Source organism: Tachypleus tridentatus, chromosome 6, assembly GCF_004210375.1.
Source record: "Tachypleus tridentatus isolate NWPU-2018 chromosome 6, ASM421037v1, whole genome shotgun sequence".
Lineage (NCBI taxonomy): Eukaryota > Metazoa > Arthropoda > Merostomata > Xiphosura > Limulidae > Tachypleus > Tachypleus tridentatus.
The window spans coordinates 53,670,354-53,689,418 of NC_134830.1; the positions used below are offsets into that span (position 1 = coordinate 53,670,354).

Here is a 19,065-nt window from a genome sequence, read left to right on the forward strand (position 1 = left end):
TTATTATTTTTTGGTTATTCAAATGTATAGATGAAACCTTAAAAAATTATTTTGTCTCCTGCATGCACAATACTTGTTAAGGCTTAGCAACCTATGACAAGCAGCAACTGAACACAAAGGTCATCACTAGAAGAGATAATTGTTTACTTTACTTCTTTATTTACTGCTCTATGTTTTAAGAAAAATAAGTTTAAAATCTTATACGTAAACAGCAAAAATGTATATACATATATAATATATTATAACTAAAATGTGACTGTATTTTACAAAATGACAGGTCACTTTGTAAAGGACACTGTAATGTGGGTGTATGTGCACTGCATCATTGTAACTTCTGTATTGTTAGCCAGGCATGACCAAAAGGTCAATGTAATATTATTATTATAATACATGTATATAATTGGATATTTTTATGACATTTAAGCTATATAGGTTAAATATTTGTGTCCTTGAGTTATAATCTGTAGTCATTCTAGAAAGAAAGAGAAGCATAATTTATACTAACTGTTTATGGAAATTACAAGAATCTGTTGAACATGTACAGAAATTTCAATTTAACAGTGGAAGAACATTTACAAAACATTTGATAATTACCTGGAGGTTATGAAGATTTTCTCGTACATAAAAGTATTTTTAATTTTAAAATGAAAGTTACTCTGCATGGTGGATAATCAACATTCTGAAAAAAAATTACAAGAAAATCTTTAATTAAAATAACTTACTACTAAATTCAAAACCTGATATTTTGTTTATGAAAGCTTTGTAATATTTACTAATAACCTGCAAAATGTTATAAGGATGTGCATATATTAAAGTCATAATGTAATTGCTTTCATGGATACCTTTGCAGTTATGAGGTGAGTGCATTCCACTCAACATGTGTTGAAATGGTTAAGTTGCTTGTGAAGTTTTTCACCTTGTAATGTTAGTCATGATAACAAAGTTAAGGAATTCACCTCTTTACTTAAGAGAGGTATGAATCCATTAAAACCAAAAACAGACATAGCTTTTACAGCAAATATTGAGGTTCTTCTTTGGTCTTTTTGCATTAAAATCTTCTAAGAATGAAAACAAATTTAAAAAAAGTACCAGTTATTGGAGTATGTGATTGTTTTTAAAGGGAAATATAAATGACAATTAATATTAGCAAAGAGCGATGTTGTATAATTCATGATCCCTTAAGAAGCACTTATGCATTAACAAGAAATCAACTAAGAACTCATAGTTAAAGATCTTTAATGATAGTTGGTCCTGAAATAGGACATCATATTGAGTTGGCTGACAGAACGATAGATAACGTTCGAGTTCTTAATCATTAATTGAATCAGTATGCAGCAGAAGGCTCGTGTTATGTTCCATGTCACTGAGAAACTAAAATTATGATACTCCTTACAAAAATCATTTCACTTAGTTATCTGCCAAGTAGAGAACATCTTTGACAACATATTAAAACGTTATGTAATGGGAGTGTCTTTAATTATTTTAGAAAAATGGATTTATAGTGGACAATCTGCTGGAAGGTGTCTACAAGATATCTTGATACAGTTACTTGATCTTAGTATAATTAACTATTATAGACCTGAAGAAAGCTCACAAAAGTGTATTAAAACATTGTCTTCAAGAAACAAACCTTTCAGCATGTTGTTGTTTCATTGTCTTCAAGAAACAAACCTTTCAGCATGTTGTTATTTCATTGTCTTCAAGAAACAAACCTTTCAGCATGTTGTTGTTTCATTGTCTTCAAAAAACAAACTTTTCAGCGTGTTGTTGTTTCATTGTTTTCAAGAAACCAATTTTTCAGCATGTTGTTGTTTCATTGTCTTCAAAAAACCAACCTTTCAGCATGTTGTCGTTTCATTGTTTTCAAGAAACCAATTTTTCAGCATGTTGTTGTTTCATTGTCTTCAAGAAACAAACCTTTCAGCATGTTGTTGTTTCATTGTCTTCAAGAAACAAACCTTTCAGCATGTTGTTGTTTCATTGTCTTCAAGAAACAAACTTTTCAGCATGTTGTTGTTTCATTGTTTTCAAGAAACCAATTTTTCAGCATGTTGTTGTTTCATTGTCTTCAAAAAACCAACCTTTCAGCATGTTGTTGTTTCATTGTCTTCAAGAAACAAACCTTTTAACATGTTGTTGTTTATAAATCTATCTTATTGGCTTATCCACCTGCTAATCATAATCTTTAGTGTTTTTTAAATATAGAAAATAATAAAATTATTATAAAACCTTTAACTTATGGTGTGATCTGATTAATTATCTTTGCATATAGAATAATGGGAAAAAATACTTAAATTTGATTGAGTACATCAAATATAACAAAAAATACAAGCAGGTATCTGAAGATTCAGAACTAACATTTCTTAGGAATTAATCTGACAGTTATATCCTTAGATTTGAAGACAATAGTTTAGGTCACTTAATCATATTTTAGACTTGTTGAAACAGTATAAAAAATTAAACTCATTACCATTGGATGCAGTGTATTGTCTTTTTTTATAGGAGCAAGTATAACTGTGCTATTTTTGATGTGATAGTTAGGTTATTTTGTGACAATGCAACAAAGAGACAATACCCTTTAACATCAGATTTCTTCTGCATCTAGTTCATGGTTTTGTGATTTGGTCAAACAACATAAAGAGAATAAAAACTTTGGGGGTTTCTTCTAATTTTCATTTGACCTTTTGCTGAAAAAATACTGTATTGGTCCAGTTATGGAGCAATCTTGATTATATGGTGATCCCTATTTTTAGGAGCCATAGAAAAGAAGAGAAAAAGTAGAGTGTTGTATAAGACTTTTCTAGGTCTACAAAATCAGTCCTATAACTAAACAGCCTGCAGATAGATTAATTGCAGGAATTTAGCAATCACCTGGAGCAAACATTTGTAAACTTAGTTTTCCATTCTGGAAAAACCCATATAATTTCAGATTATACAACCTGTGAATAATTAGAATGGTTATTTGAATCAGATGACATTACTGAGAAAATATCATGGCAGTCGAAGCTAATTTTTTTCCAAGCAAAAAAAAAAAAAGTCCATTTTCTGTTGCTTCATGGCTTTTCGATATTTTGAAGATCTGGATCCTGGAAATTGTAACCCTTTATGGAAGCTAAAGTGAGCCTTGTGTATTAAATGTTGTGCAACATGCTCACAACAAACATCTGTAATTTATCATTCCTAGTAGTTCAATAGTAGATGGTGTGTGTTGTTGACTAGTTGCCTTTTATTTTGTCTATCACTGCTAAATTAGTGATGGTTAACACAGATATGCTATGAGTGGCTAAGTGATAAATGTAAAACAAACCAAATTCGTCAGTCTTCTCTGATCAGATCTTCTCTCTTCAGTGGTGTATAAGTACATTACATCTCCAGATTCTCTGGAACAATACTCAATCATTCTCACATGAAATACCAAACCTACCTGGATTAAGCATGAAAATAAAACTACCCTCCTATTATAATATAGGAAATATTGTCATCCTCAACTGTGAGGTTCAACTGAATACACCTCATTCTTGATGTACATATGACATAATAATAATTTTACCTGAAGGAAGCTACCTCATAAGAAAGTATATCAATTTTACAGAATTGTGTTTTTTACATTTAATGTTTCTAAGGTGACTTGTTCAACAACGTGATTTAATTTTCTTATTCCTTGACATGCAAATTATTCATTTCTCTTCTTCCCATTTGTATGAAATTATAGCTTGTTTTAGTTGAATATTTTTCACATGATTCTTTATGCTTCTCTCAGTATTTAGATAGACTCTTCCAGAAGGATCCAGAACTGGGTGAAGATCACCATGGTCTCTTAGTTCAATTGTATGCCGAATTTGATCCACATCGCCTTCTGTCATTTCTTCAAAGTTCCAACAATTACCCATTAGAGACAGCTCTGGAGATCTGTAGACAAAGAAGTCTTGTAGAAGAAGAAGTGTTTTTGTTAGGTAATTTTAAAATTGGATCGTGGTTATAAGTGTTGGTCAAAGATTTAATATCATATGTCATGAAAGAAAAGCTTAAACATTCTTCATAATAAAAGAATATTATTCATCTTCAACTATACATTAGTGAACCCAAGAAACTAATTTATTATGAACTACTTAACAGAATATAATCACTTTTTAAGTCAAATCTGTACTTTTTGCTTTTGCAGGCCGTATGGGGAATACCCGTGATGCACTCTGCCTCATTACAGAAAAGCTTGGTGACATCAAACAGGCAATTACCTTCTGCAAAGAACATGATGATGTTGATTTATGGAAAGATTTGATCAGATACTCAAAGGATAAACCCCGTGAGTTTGGGTTATAAACTTGTACATTTGGGAATTTGTTGCCAACATGTATTGAAAGTGTCACTTGTTAATGAATTTCTATCAAAATAATTAACAGTTTTCTTTTATATGAAACTTGTACTAATGAAATACTGATGGGTGTTTTTTCAGGTAAATGTTAACGTTTATGTTGTAGAATAATTCTGACTCCATTTTATTACTTTATTACAATCATGCTATTCAACTTTACTTGAATTGGACTTATTTCTATCAGGAATTGATTTTCATACCAAGTGAAACATAAATTTCTGTTTACTATTATAATCAAACACACACAAAGTTTTGTTTCTTATTAATAGCATTCCACTTTTTTATTTTCTTTGCCTCTTTTTCAGTTTATTCATTTGCTCTCATATCTCTTCTGTTAAATTCTTGTCTTTTATAATCCCTTCTCCAACAACAGGGTCAAGGTCAAACACAGCTCTTTCTGTTTCACCAAGTTATAATGTCTCATAGGTCTAGAAGGTTCATTTTAGCAGCTAAACAAGAAATGCAACTTATCTCTCCAACAATTCATTAATGACTAGTTACTGTGAACCCCTAATCACTTAGGGACTGACCTCTCACCTTTCTCGATTTCAACCAATCCTTACACCAAACTTTATAACAATATACCTTAAAAGCCACTTTGACTTTTGTTTTATTCATGTTGACTTTAACCAATGTTGAGACTAACTTGCATACAGGAAGAAAATGAAAATATATATATCAGAGCCACTTGTCTTATGACATGAGAATAGTGTTCATCTCAACAATCTATTTAACCATGTACTGTTCAGTTTATGACAATACAACAAAGTTATAATAATTATTATATATACTTTTGCCTTTCATCCAGTCTTCAGATAGTTTTGTAATTTTAAAGCATTATTTGATTTTGAGACCCACTCCAGTTTAAGAATGTAATAACTTCTTTATCCATCTTATTTTTTCAGACTTCATTACAGTACTTTTGCAAAACATTGGAACACATGTTGACCCGATTATTCTCATTCAAGAAATCCCTCAAGGCATGGAAATCCCAGGACTGAGGGATTCATTAGTGAAGATACTACAGGACTACAACCTTCAGGTACAAACACAGATATGAAGTCAGATTCTCCTTTTTGGTAAAAGAGTCTAGTAGGACTTCACATTAATAATGTAAAACTAGAAAATCCTGGTTTACTTACAGCCTGTAAGAATAATTTTCCAAAAGCTGTATAAACCAGTTTTAGTTGTTTTATATACTACTAATTAGAAGAAAATATGTCTTTTTGAAAGAAATATGAGTGTTAAGTACTGAAAATATTTTCTATAAGGAACAGACTTTATTACAGTGAACTAGACAAATTTTCAAATTTGAAAGCAGTAACTTTTGTAATTCTTTTATATTGACTAGTACTTTAAAACTTTTTACATTTATCATCTAGATATCGCTGCGTGAGGGATGCAAAAAGATTTTGGTGTCAGACTGTTATGGTCTTTTGGAACGGTTAAACAAACAGCACAGAAGAGGAATTGTTATTCAAGGTAGTCCCTTGTGTAGATAATGTTTTCCATAACAATGTCTAGTTTCCTTTGCCACAAATACACCAATGTTAGTACCCTTATGTTTCATTGAAAATACGTATAGTTCATCAGGATATATCTGCTTTTTTAATTAATAAGGTTTTGAATGTATTAGTATACAAATAGATTGACTGTGTCTATTGTATTATAAGAACTTGCTCATATTTCAAAACAGTTTAATTCGTATGTTACTAGAACAATTCCCACACTTATTACAGAGCTAATACAGATGCAGGTTGAGATGGTTGATCAGTTTAATTTGTATGTCAGTAGAACAATTCCCACACTTATCACAGAGCTAATACAGATGCAGGTTGTTGAGATGGTTGATCATTTTTGTGTCTCACCCCTTGATCATAAATAATTGGAAGGATATGGTGATGACAATGTCTGTCAATGTATTAGACATCTACTTTTCCTGCAACAACTAGAGTTCTAAGCTGAAATTTTGAATTAAACATAACAGATTGCTTTCATTACAAGAAATTTAACTTGTGCAGATATCAAACTTTATGTAAAAAATAATAATTCTAATCTTATTTATATAACTTTTCACTCAAAAGTATTTAAAATTAATATTATCTCATTATGTAACGTTTATTTAGGATAATTTACAATGCAAATTTAAAATAAAATGTTCCAGCTTTCTTTTCTGCACGTTATTGAACCTTTTTAAGAATTTTTCTACCTATAACAAAGTATAGATTTATATATGATAAGAAACTGTCATTCCTTGATAATATAATGATTCAGCTTTTGTTTCTCATGTTGTTTTCTTACCCTCTTTGTGGTTTTATTACTATAGCCCTTTTTGTTGCCCTTTCATAATGTTGCAGCATGTAACCTAAACTATTGCTTATGAAGCTTGGAATTGGAAATATCTAAATCAAAAAGCTTAATACATTTGGGTAGAACAGCTTATAACCAGTTACAACAGTGTAGAATAAAATAAAATTAACTGGGTGTAAGTTTGTAATTTCTTGTGATACTGGTTATGTGTAACTCCTGTAATATTTATAAAAGGAATCTAATTGGAAAGTTTACAAGGCTTAGCAAGAAATCACAGATCAGGAAGTTTTTTTTTATAGTTTCTTTAAACATTGTATTTGTTATGAAAAATGTTTTATGTTGTATAGTATCTTTTTGAATGCTACAGAAGTTTTCTTTTATGGCAAGACATTACATTTGCTTATTTAGATTTAGCTGCTACAGTTGGCAACAACAAAATAGTGTCCTTCTCGATGATAAAAAACCCACTTGAAATAAAAATGTATCTCAGAACAGCTAGAATGAGTAGTAACACTTATTGATAAGTAGAGAACAACATTTTGACTTTCCTATGTCATCTTCAGGTTGACAAAGATGATTGATGATTTGATGATTGAAATCCTTATTTATAAAATATTTTGTTAAATTGATTATAATGTAAAATTGCATGGGAATAAAAGAAATTATTATTTATGAGAAAGAAGCTACATTTGTTTATATACAAATTGATCTTCACCAAGAATATTGTTAACAAATAATACAGTACCCAGACAACTAAAGGTAACAATGATACAAGTTTGAAAGATGGATCCTCAATTGTTGGTAAGCCTTTGTCAGTTTTTCTAAGATTTATAGCTGAAAGAGATGATTGCTATAATACATCAAACTGAATCTTCTGACCAAGAGCAAAAAGTTAAATTCAGATATGAAATTTTTAAATGATTTCTCAAAAAACATGTATGTCAATAAACTTTAAAAAACACTGAATTTTCTAACCTGAAACCAGATACTGTCTAGTAAGGTTCTGTCAAGTTCATGCATCTTGATTCCTGTATGTATATACTAACACAGACTATTGTAAAATCAGTAATGTAGAGTAATATGACATATTGATAACACTGCACAACCATTTTTTTTTAAAGTTTTGCTTCCTGAAAAGTTTTTGCTGATTGTGACAGGTATACTGGTGGGTATGCACAAATATAGTTTTGGTTTTGCTTCATCATGTAGGAACTCCGAGAAATAGACAGTTAACTGTTTACCGGTAATAACGTATTTAATTGGTTTATGTTTCTAATACACTATTAAGTTCAACATAATTAAAAGTGTTTTTCTCCTGATTTTCGTTTGTATTCAATGTCTGGTGCATCACGTTGCAGCAGTGTCCAACAGTAGTCAGCAAACATTGAAGGATTCTAGTTGCCCTTCGATCTCCACCTGTTCCAGTAGGGTCAAATCTCTTGGCCATAAATTTGTATTCATCCCACTGATAGATGGCCACAGATACACAAACACATTAAACCTCAGTCTACCAAAAATCTTCTTTTCACAACAACCACTGAATGTTACTATAGCCATAAATTTTTCTTTGTTCATTTCTTCTGTAATAAATTATTAAAAAGTTCAAATTTTTCCAAGTACTTGATATGGCATAAAATCTTAATATGGAAGTAGGGTTTTTATTTCATAACAATTTATAAGTATCATTAGATCTGATAATTACTGTCTTTTAAAATGAATCCTATCTGATTATGTGTAATATCAGTCTCATCTTATAAATATTTGTATTTAACTCTCTGTAGATAATGGTCAAATTAAGCTTGACTTCTGCAATATTCTTGGAACTTATTTTTATATTTTCTTTCAGAGGATCAGGTGTGCCAAGCATGTCATCGTAAAGTGCTTGTGAAAGGTACGAAACATAACATTCCGAGAATTTTTAATATATTACTACCTGTACCCATGTACTTCTTAATATGAGAATTGTATATCAGATTTAAAGTCAACAGTATGTCTTTTGAGATTTATGTTTATTTATAATGTACTAATAATATGTAAAAACTGTTTCTAGTTTCTCATGTTTAACTGATGTAAATCGTATTGTTATTGATGTTTTTTTTTTCCTCTATATTTTAACATTGGTTCATTTAGTTAAATGTAAAAACATGGTATATTCTTGAAATGAGGTACAGATGTGATTAGAATGCTGTAAATATTTCTGAAAATATTTGAGTAGTCCACTTTAAAAGTCCTTGAATTATGATGACTTCTCAATAATCATTGTGCAGTTTAATATAAATAAAAGAGTATAACTACCATGTTTTTGTTTCTTCAAGTTAACATGTTTGGCTTGTTTTGTTTTGAATTTTGCCAAAAGCTACACAAGGGCTATCTGCGTTAGCTGTCCCTAATTTAACAGTGAAAGACTAGAGGGAAGGCAGCTAGTCATCACCAATTCTTGGGCAACTTTTTTACTAACAAAGATAGAAAGGTCTAACTACCATGTTTAGTTTCATGGTAGATAGAAAATTCTAACTACCATGCTTTAGTTTAAAGGTACATCAAAAGGTCTAAGTACCATGTATTAGTTTCAAGTCAGATGGGAAGGTCTATCTGCCATGTTTTTTTTCAAGATAAATAAAAAGATACAAATACCATGCTTGAGTTTCAAGGTAGTTAGAAAGGTCTACCTACCTTGCTTTAGTTTCATGGTATGTAGAAAATTCTAACTACCATGCTTTAGTTTCATGGTAAGTAAAAATGCCTAACTATCATGTTTTAGTTTCAAATTAGATGGGAATGTCTAGCTACCATGCTTGTATTTTCATGGTAGATAGGCCCTGCACGGCCAGGTGGTTAAGGCACTTGACTTGTAATCTGAGGGTCACAGGTTCGAATCCCCATTACACCAAACATGATCGCCCTTTCAGTTGTGGGGGCATTATAATGTTACGGTCAGTCCCACTGTTCGTTGGTGAAAGAGTAGCCCAAGCATTGGGCATGGCAGTGGGTGGTAATGACTAGCTGCCTTTCCTTTAGTCTTCCACTGCTAAATTAGGGATGGCTAGTGCAGATAGTCCTCTTGTAGCTTTGCACAAAATTCAAAACAAACCAATTTATGGTAGATAGAAAGGTCTAACTACCATGTTTTAATTTCAAGATAGATGGAAAGGCCTGACTACCATTTTCAAGTTTCAAGGTAGATGGGAATGTTCTAAGTACTATGTTTTAGTTTCATGGTAGATGGGAAGGTTTAACTACCATGCTTGTAGTTCCAAATCAAAACAGTGCAATAATTAGGAAAGTAGTGTAGTAATGTATGTATGTTCATTAGGATCTATTGTTCTGCTTTATGTACTAATATTATTCTCTGTGAGGATGAGTGTGACCTTGTGGTTAGCAAGCCAACTGTGGATATCAGATTTCATGGTTTGTCTTCTCTTAACACGAATAAAAAATAGTACTTTGCCCCTGAAACTGTGTATGTATTATAAGAGTGATGGTCAAATTCTACTAGTTGGTCAGACAAGAGTGGTAGTGGTGTATGATGATAACCAGCTGTTTAACCTCCAGTGTATCAGTGAAAGTTAGGGACAACTAGTGTAGATTCTTTTCATGTAGCTGTGCATTAAATCCCCCAAAACAGCTTATATCAGAATGAGATAAACTTGTGTGATTATTAATACTGAATTTAGAAATGTATGCTAAAACCCTAGGGAGGGGTGAGGAAGCATGTCCTTTAAATATACTACATTGTGATCCTGTGAAAAGGGTGACTTATGAGAGGTGTGGCTGTTGTTTACTGTTATGAAAGGCTTAGTGTAGAGGAGAATGTTTATATGTTTTCTGTCATCTTTCTGTAACAACACTTAATATTTTTTCAAGCATGCATAAAGGTTTTCTCAACACCTTGTAGGATTATGAGTAAATGGTTTACAACTTATTTTTATATTATTCACTATTGATGGGGTTTATACCTGGGTGACTGGGAGTAATTCATAAGGCTAATTAAAATATTGATAGTATTTGTAGATTTTACTATTGTTTGGAACACTGTAACCAACAGATTCATAAACCTGCAAATAATTTGGTGTGTAACTAAGAGTTCCACATCAGTAATTCTAGAATTAACTCCTGCCTTTGGTGAAGAATAGCTAATTCAGCTTTATATTATTTTAAGATGTTATTGTCTTTAAAAACTTGTTTCTAACATCTGTACTAATTATTAGGATAAATAAGTAACCATCCTCCTTTTGAATATCAAAAACAAAGAGTTTCAGAATTTTTAGTTTTTTCTGATCAAAAAAGTGCCTTAATGTTAAACAAGCCTGTTTTTTTAGTCCTGTAGAGGCATATGTCCAAGTAAACATTATTCAACTGTAGAACTCAACCTTCTGATTTTACATCATTAAATGTCAAAACATGGCTCAGGCCTTTAAAAAAATTATAATAATGATGCTAAACTACCATTTTGTGTTTTTATCCATGTCCTTGTAACATTACTGATTGTTTGTAGAAATCCAGTACATGAAGCATGACAGTTAGTATTTAGTTTGTGTTTTTACTAAAAACAATTTATTCAAATGTAAATCATTAATGATACATAATAAGAAATTACTCAAGTTTTTTTTCAGAGATTTAAGTCGTATGTCTCGTGGGTATGGTTTAGTATGGTCACAAATGTAGGTCAGATATTGAGTTTCACTGTCCAATTATGTCAGTTTTTCTTCATTTTCCTTTTGCTTTTCCAGATCCGAGATATGCAGAAGATATTAATGTCTTCTACTGCAAACACAGTTTCCATAAAGACTGTTTACGTGTCTCAGAGCTGGTAAGTCACATCTGTGTCATATTTTTTATATTTTTGTTTTTATAAGATAGGTGATTAAAAAACAAGATATTTAGAAAAAATATTTATGAAGGAAGCAAAAGAAGGGAAAACAACTGTTATTAAAAACTTTGTTAAAATAATTTAATTTTATTAATTGATTGAGTATTATGTTACAAGCTAACAAGAGTTATAACCTATAAGAATTAATATGTGTTCACCTACTTATCAGGGTATATTTTCAGAGTTACATGTATCAGGGGTTTAAGAGATTGGTGCTGTGTCATTAAACAGTAAAGAGTTTCGGAGATACTGGTATAAAATTCGCATGTATGTTATAGTACTTGTATTAACATAGGTGAAACAAGTTTAAAATAATATTTTGACCAGCTAATAGAAAAGCTGAATGAATGTTTTCAAGGCAGAAAGTTCAGTAAAATGTTAAGTATTATCACATATCGATGCCAAAAAAATATTTTGCTGTTTAAGACTCATAATGTGGGTACATTAATATACTCAGACTTTTTCTACATTAAAATACTTTTATTTGTGAGCTTTTAGCCCCTTTAACAGATACTTCATCAGGCAACAATGAACTGAACCAAGAAGATATTTTAACCATCTAAGATCTGTATCAGATTTACCTTGTGAGTTACATATGTAGGCTGTTTTGGTATCAGGGTCAAAATTGATGTCATATTTATTAGGTAGATGTGTTCTCAAGATCGGTATTAAAACTAATTAAAATAAATTACAGAACAACATTCCGACCTTCTTAGGTTATCATCAGGTTAATAAAGAGAGTTTGCAACTGATCATTGCCAGACATGTCTTAGAGACATGAGTGTAAACAGGTACAGGATTGTAGGGGTCATTGCAGTTAACTGTTAGGTTATTAATTAATATGTAGGTATAAAGAGTACAGGATTGTATGGGGCATTGCAGTTAACTGTTAGGTTATTAATTAATATGTAGGTATAAAGGTGTTCCTTTATATTGGTTTAATTTTTGTTTTAGTTGTTGTATAATAAGTAGGGCTTCTTTGATTTTGTGTTTGTTTATATTTGTTTCCCTACTTAATATCTGTATGTTTTCTGTGGTTATGTTGTGTTTATTTGATTTGCAGTATTAAAAAAGGTGTGAAGGTATTTTTTGTGTTTTTTAATCTAGTTTCCATTTTTCTGCTTGTTTCTCCAATATAAAAATTGTGACAGTTGTTGCATTGTATTTTATAAATAATGTTGGTGTTGTGTTTGTCAGTGCAGTTTTTACATAGTATGGACTTTAGTTTTGTACCTGGTTTTTGAATAAATTTGGTGTTTACTGGAATATTGTATTTTGTTATAAGTTTTTTCCCAAATCTTGGTTATTTTTTCAATGATATCAGGAATATATGGTATGCAGCAGTGTAAGGTTTTTTTTAGTTTGTTGTTTCTTGGAATTTATTATTATTTGTTGTTGAGTGTATTATTGATCTATATGTGTGCGTATAAATTTTTCAACAGTTTTTTGAGGAAATTTTTGATGTTGATGAAGTGGTTTTATTTTTTTTATTTCATCATTACTTTTATCAGGTGAGCATAGTTTTGTGGCTGTGTTTGTTTTTTTAATATGTTGAGTTTTTGTTTTGTTTCATGTGCTGAGTCTCAGGGAATGTATTAATCCAGTATGGGTAATTTTTCTGTGGATTTCTGTTTTGAATTATGTATCATTTCTTATGATCTTGAGGTTAAGAAATGCTATATGGTTAGTTTTTACCTGTTCACAAGTGAACTTAATGTTGGGGTATATCAAGTTAATGCAATTGAAAAAATTAAGTGTGTGTTTTGTAGATGTGAATTCAGCAATTGTATCATCAACATATCTGTACCAGTATAATGGTGGGTGTAAGGGTGAATTGATCACTCTAGAGTCAATCTGTGTCATGAAAATGTTGGCAAGAACTGGTGACTTGGGATTCCCCATACTTAGGCCATTTATTTGTAGGTAGTTTTGGTCATTGAACATAAAGTTACTTTTGGTGGTAGTGAATTCTATAAGGGTTGCTAATTGGTTGCTGGGATGTGTATCAGTGGGTTGGGGTTTTAGATATACAGTTTTAAATCTATCTTGCAGGCTTTGGTGGTTGGGACTTTGTGAAAAGGGAGATTACATCAAAAATGACCATTAAGGCTTTATAATTTGGTTGATCAAGAATAGATTTAAAGTTAAAAGAGTCTTTGAGAAAGGAGCTGGCTGATGTTACATATTTAGAGAATGGCCAACCCCGTGTATATACCTAGGTTGTAGTTAAAGCATTCGTAGGTCAACATTATGAGTCGTAGTGAAAAATTAGGTTTGTGAGGTTTGGTGGTACCATATAGTTGTGGTGTGCGTGAGTCAGTCTTGAGTAGGTAAGAATAAAGGTTGTTTGAGATTGTGTTGGATTTTTTTCATTTGTAGTATTATTTTGTTCAATTGGTTTTTGTGTGTTTTTGTTGGATTTGTGTGTATTGGTTTAAATTAGTTTGGATCTAATAAGATATTATTCATTTTTTGAATGTATTCATTTGTATTCATTATAACTATAGCATATGGGCAGAAATGATGTCTAGCATGTGTAAATATATATGGGTGGAGGTGATTTCTCTACGTGTAAATATATGGGTGAAGATTATATCTAGCATGTGTAAATATGTGGGTGATAATGTTTAGCATGCATATGCGAATATATGGGTGGAGATGATGTCTGCCATGTGTAAATATGTGAGTGGAGATGATGTCTATCTTGTGTAAATATATGGATGGAGGTGATGTTTAGCATGTGTGAATATGTGGGTGGAGATAATGTCCAGTATGTTTGAATATATGGATGGAGATGATGTCTGGCATTTGTAAGTATTAGGTTGTCCAGAAATAAATGTGGTTTTTGAGCTGCAGTGTTTGGGAAAGTATGAACCATTGTTGTAAAACAAGCTTTAACCAAAGTAAGCACCATTTGTTTCAACACACTTTTGCCAACGTGTAACAATGCTGTTTATGCTTCTACTGTAGAAATCAGTTTCCATGGTTAATGAACTCCCTGAAAGCTTCTTCTGCAGCTGCCTGTTTATGAAAGCATTTATTGTTCAAAAAGTTGTCACAATGATTGAGAAAATGAAAATCTGTAAGAGAAAGGCCTGGGAAATAAGGTTGATGAAACAGAACCTCAATTCCCAATTTGTTCAATTTTTAGAGCATCATCCTTGACATGCAGCACCAACTTTTTTGTCTTTCCAGTCATGCTCAAGTGGTTGTCAGGGCTTGATTTTCTTGTGTCTTGCTTTTCTACAAGCTCATGTACTGTTGTGTGAGGGTCTGTCTAAACTGCTTCCCTTAATGTGTTTCCATCTAAAGAAGGCTTCCTTTCACAACCTTTGTGGTCTTTAAGATTTTCATCTCCATGTTGAAACCTTTGAAACCAACACTGAACTGTATGTTCAGTAACAGATCTATGGCCAAATGCCTGGTTGATGTTCCGTGAATTTTCGGTAGCTTTTGACCAAGTTTGAAGTCATGAAACTTACTCTGAGAAGAGTTGAAACAGCAGACAATTAAGACACCTTGTAATTGACAACACCAAAGGTAAGTTACTCAATATTCAGCTTCTACATGTCATTGTGAAAATTCTGACATTTATTTCTGGACCACATAGTATGTTGATTGAGATTATGTCTAGCTTGTGTAAATATATGGGTGGAGATGGTGTGCAGCATGTTTGAACATATGAGTGGAGATGGTGTGTAATGTGTGTGAATATATGGGCATAGGTGGTGTGTAGCATGTGTGAATATATGGGCATAGATGGTGTGTAGCATTTGTGATTATATCGGCAGAGATGGTGTGTAGCATGTGTGAATATATGGGTGGAGATCAGAAAGGATTAATCCTCATACTCATATTGTAAATATGGCTTCCACATTTTTCATTTGCTCCAAAAATTAAAACAGACTATTGATGATTAATACTTATTTGCTGTGTATAAAACTGGAAAGCTCCAGTTACTGAAACTGTAATAAAATTTTTCAGCTTCTCAGCTGTTTGTTTAGATATTGCAGTGGAAACTGTACAACAAAATGCTGGTTTATAAACGTAAATTCTTTATATATAAGGTCACTATCTTTGTGTAACTTGAATACTGTGATATCCAAGTGTAACTTAGTAAACCTAAAGGTTCCCATTGAAATATGTTTTTCATATACCATGAATATAAAAAGAGTTTGATGTAAGTTAAGAATGCTTTTTTTTCCCTTTTGTGTATCAACTTTTGACAAGTTTTATAACATTTACAAAAGAGTAATGACTAACTTTTTAATTAAAAAAATGCATTTTTATTTATGGATCACAATTGAATAGAATGTAACATATCAAATAAATCTTTAAGCTTCATGTAAAAAAGTAAAAGTGTGGCTTGTCCATTATTGCATTCATCTGTTGGTTATTTTATTTATAACAAAGTAAATTAGATCAACAACTCAAAGTAATATAGGTTAACAAAAAGTTAAGTAAAGATCATACAACTTACAGTATTATAGGTTAACACAAAGTTCAGATCATACAATTCACAATAACATAGGTTAACCGTAAGTTAAGTAAAGATCATAGAACTCTTTGTTTTCACAAAACAAGATATGTGAAAACACTAGGGGCATCAGTTTTCTTATCTGTGATTTCTCTTCTTTATTATCTTACATGCTTCTAGTGATTCTTGATGTACAGCATTGTAGTGATTTATTGTATGCTTCTCAAGTTTTGTGAAGTCAGTATAATGTTTAAATGACTAAATCACTGTTTATGTATTAAATTTACGTAAATTGTAATCTTATGTTGCACAATATGTTTAGGAATAAAAATCATTTGGATAAAAATAAAGAAACTTCATACTTTCAGAAAACTATGTAATAGATAAAAAAGAAAAAGACCTAAAATCAGGGTTTGGCTTCAAACTTAAACTTACTGGCACAACTCCAGGAAAAGATGTGAAACAAGTTTCACAAAAACTTGCTCTGAAAACTAAGTTATTGTTTTTTAAGTATATATATGAAGAATGATACTTTGATGAATGAAATATTTTTAATGATAGCTTTTTGTTTTATAACACTAAAAACTGTTTGCCTATTCACTGAAATGTATTGAATATTTTTTTTGTTTCGCTATCTTTCCTTTAACTGAACCTGAAATTTCACTAGATAATAGCCTTGGCTAACATATACTAATTGTATTGTTTTGTTGTAATTAAATGTTTGTTATTAGTATGTAGATAATTGTATTGTTACAGCCTAACAAGTGGTTATAGTGAAAGGACTGTTTGATATTTATTTTAGTTCATACTATAGTTATTCCATAATTTCTGAATGAAACTAGTGATATAAGTTTTGCAAGACATTCTTGAACATTGTAAGGACTAACAGTAAAAACATATGTAATGAATATTATTATATTTTCTCTTCATTACAAAGAAACATTGAATACCATTTTTGGTACAAGTTACATAACTGTCTGGTCACATGACAACTGGGTTGTTTATTTAGTCACATAACAACCTGGTTTAATTATAATTTATATAACCTGATTTAATGAGATTCAGTTATATAAAACCTAGTCTAATTAGTCACAATTATATAACAATTTGATTCAGTTAGTAACAGCCACATAACTATTTGATTCAATTAGTTACAAATACATGACAAACAATATTGCATACATCACTGGTGTATGATAACTGTGTCATTCATAAATTGGCATTTATTTATATTCTTGCAAAAATTTCTAATAAATTTGTCCAGTGTATACTTTATATATCTGTCACAACTGTATTTTCAAAGACTATGCCTTGCACACCTTAATCAGAGAAAGTCTTTAGTCCAAGCATCTCTTTGTAGTTAGCATGCCAAGACTGTGAGTCTAAGAATTTATGGCTTGTGACCCAGATACTCCACTACTTTGGATCCATGGGTTTCAATAAAAGTGATAGTCAAATTCCACTATTCAGTTAGACAAAAGTAGTCAAAAAGTACAGGTGGTATGGCCATGTGTAATTAATCCTTCTGTTGCTTGACAGAGAAAGAAGTATAGAAAGTTTCAAATGACTACCGTTTCTATTGTGAAATTAAACTTTAGTTGTTGTTGTTTTTCAATTTTAAATACCATAGAAGAAGGAATTACAGTCATATTAATCTCAAAGTATTCATATGTTTTATTTATTCCCTAGGATTCTTGTCCTATTTGCTCTGTTCAGAAGAGGAGACCTGGTTCATCTAATGATGGTAGAACATAAAGTTGAAGGAAAGGTGTCCTTATTTAAGCCTTTAATAACCAGATGAGTTTGAATGTAGATATCATTTGAATATAGAGAGAAAATATAACTCCCTCACTTGTTGCAGAATCTGTGATTAAAGATTATGTGTAGTCTCATTGTATTGTATACATATAAAAGAATAAATATATATATGCTTATTTTAAACTACATTGTTTATAATTGTGCATAACTCCTGGGGAATACTATAAAAAATTATTATGTCATTTAAAGCAGTAGTGTAGTTACAGATGGGCCTGAGCAGGACCTAGACCTATTCCAATCAGAGTCTACATGATGGTTTTTAAACATATTATACTTGTTTGGGGGGGGGGTCTAGTACCCTGTAACTTTTCTCTAAAGGTTTGTACACTACCTGCCATCTATCACAACTCCAGGCCCACCCACAGTTTCTTAGCTGTACTACTATAGCTAGCTATACTACTGGCTTAAAGTGTTATTTCCTCAGAGTTCTGTGATTATTTTTGAGCCATTTGTGTTGCTTAATTTCATTAATTTGTGATTTTGTACTGCACTCACTAGTCAAAAGATTAGTAGCTAATTTGTAATGTAAAGTTGATATCATTTTACAGAGTTCTACTCCTTTGGTTGCAGAACAGTTTTCTATTGAACTTTTGTGGTTAGAATATAGATTATTATATATATTGTGTCCTGACTCATCTCTTGCTTGCAATAATGATCCTATATTTATATAAGATATTCTTTGGAATTACTTAGTTGACTTACTACAGTAGGCAGACTAGTGTGTTATTTGATCACCACTTACCACATGTTTTGATTGTTCTACTTTTGAGGAAATTAAAAAGACTGGGCTTCATATTTAGTTGTATGCTCTAAAAATATGACTTTGTAATTGCACTATATTGATGTTAAACTTTGTAGTGATTGTCTGCATCTTACAAACAATCAGTCACTGTACGAACTATTTTCTGTTTTGAATGAATGTTGATATTGCAATTGTGTGTATTAAAAAAAAGTACACCTTCTTTTGTGGACTAGATAATCTTCACATTTCCTTGTTAAATTCATTAAATTAAGTGAATTTTTGTTATAAGTTAAAAACTTCTAGTTATAACAGAATTACGACCAATAGTAACCTTTCCATTTTAACCCTAGAATTTCTTAAACTTCCTTCATTGGATGTAACAACGTATTTTGATTAGGAGAAAAATCTTAAAAACTATTGGTACTATTACTATTATATAAATAAAATATATTATTAAAATGTTTATATAGAAGTGT

General features: G+C 31.1%; 1 protein-coding gene across 4 annotated transcripts in view; it reads left to right on the forward strand.

Moving 5' to 3' along the window:
* lt (vacuolar protein sorting-associated protein light) overlaps positions 1-19,054 on the forward strand; it is a 47,776-nt gene extending 28,722 nt beyond the window's left edge. For 2 of the 4 annotated variants that reach the window (XM_076504818.1, XM_076504816.1), the window contains 8 exons: positions 3,761-3,953; positions 4,163-4,303; positions 5,278-5,414; positions 5,755-5,854; positions 8,529-8,573; positions 9,822-9,860; positions 11,413-11,492; positions 17,719-19,054. In XM_076504818.1, the coding sequence (XP_076360933.1) occupies positions 3,761-3,953; positions 4,163-4,303; positions 5,278-5,414; positions 5,755-5,854; positions 8,529-8,573; positions 9,822-9,860; positions 11,413-11,492; positions 17,719-17,784 (801 nt within the window). In that variant the 3' untranslated portion in view covers positions 17,785-19,054. The remainder of the gene's footprint in view (positions 1-3,760; positions 3,954-4,162; positions 4,304-5,277; positions 5,415-5,754; positions 5,855-8,528; positions 8,574-9,821; positions 9,861-11,412; positions 11,493-17,718) is intronic. The other 2 variants (XM_076504819.1, XM_076504817.1) reach the window with 1 other exon arrangement.
* The last annotated feature ends 11 nt before the right edge of the window (positions 19,055-19,065 follow it).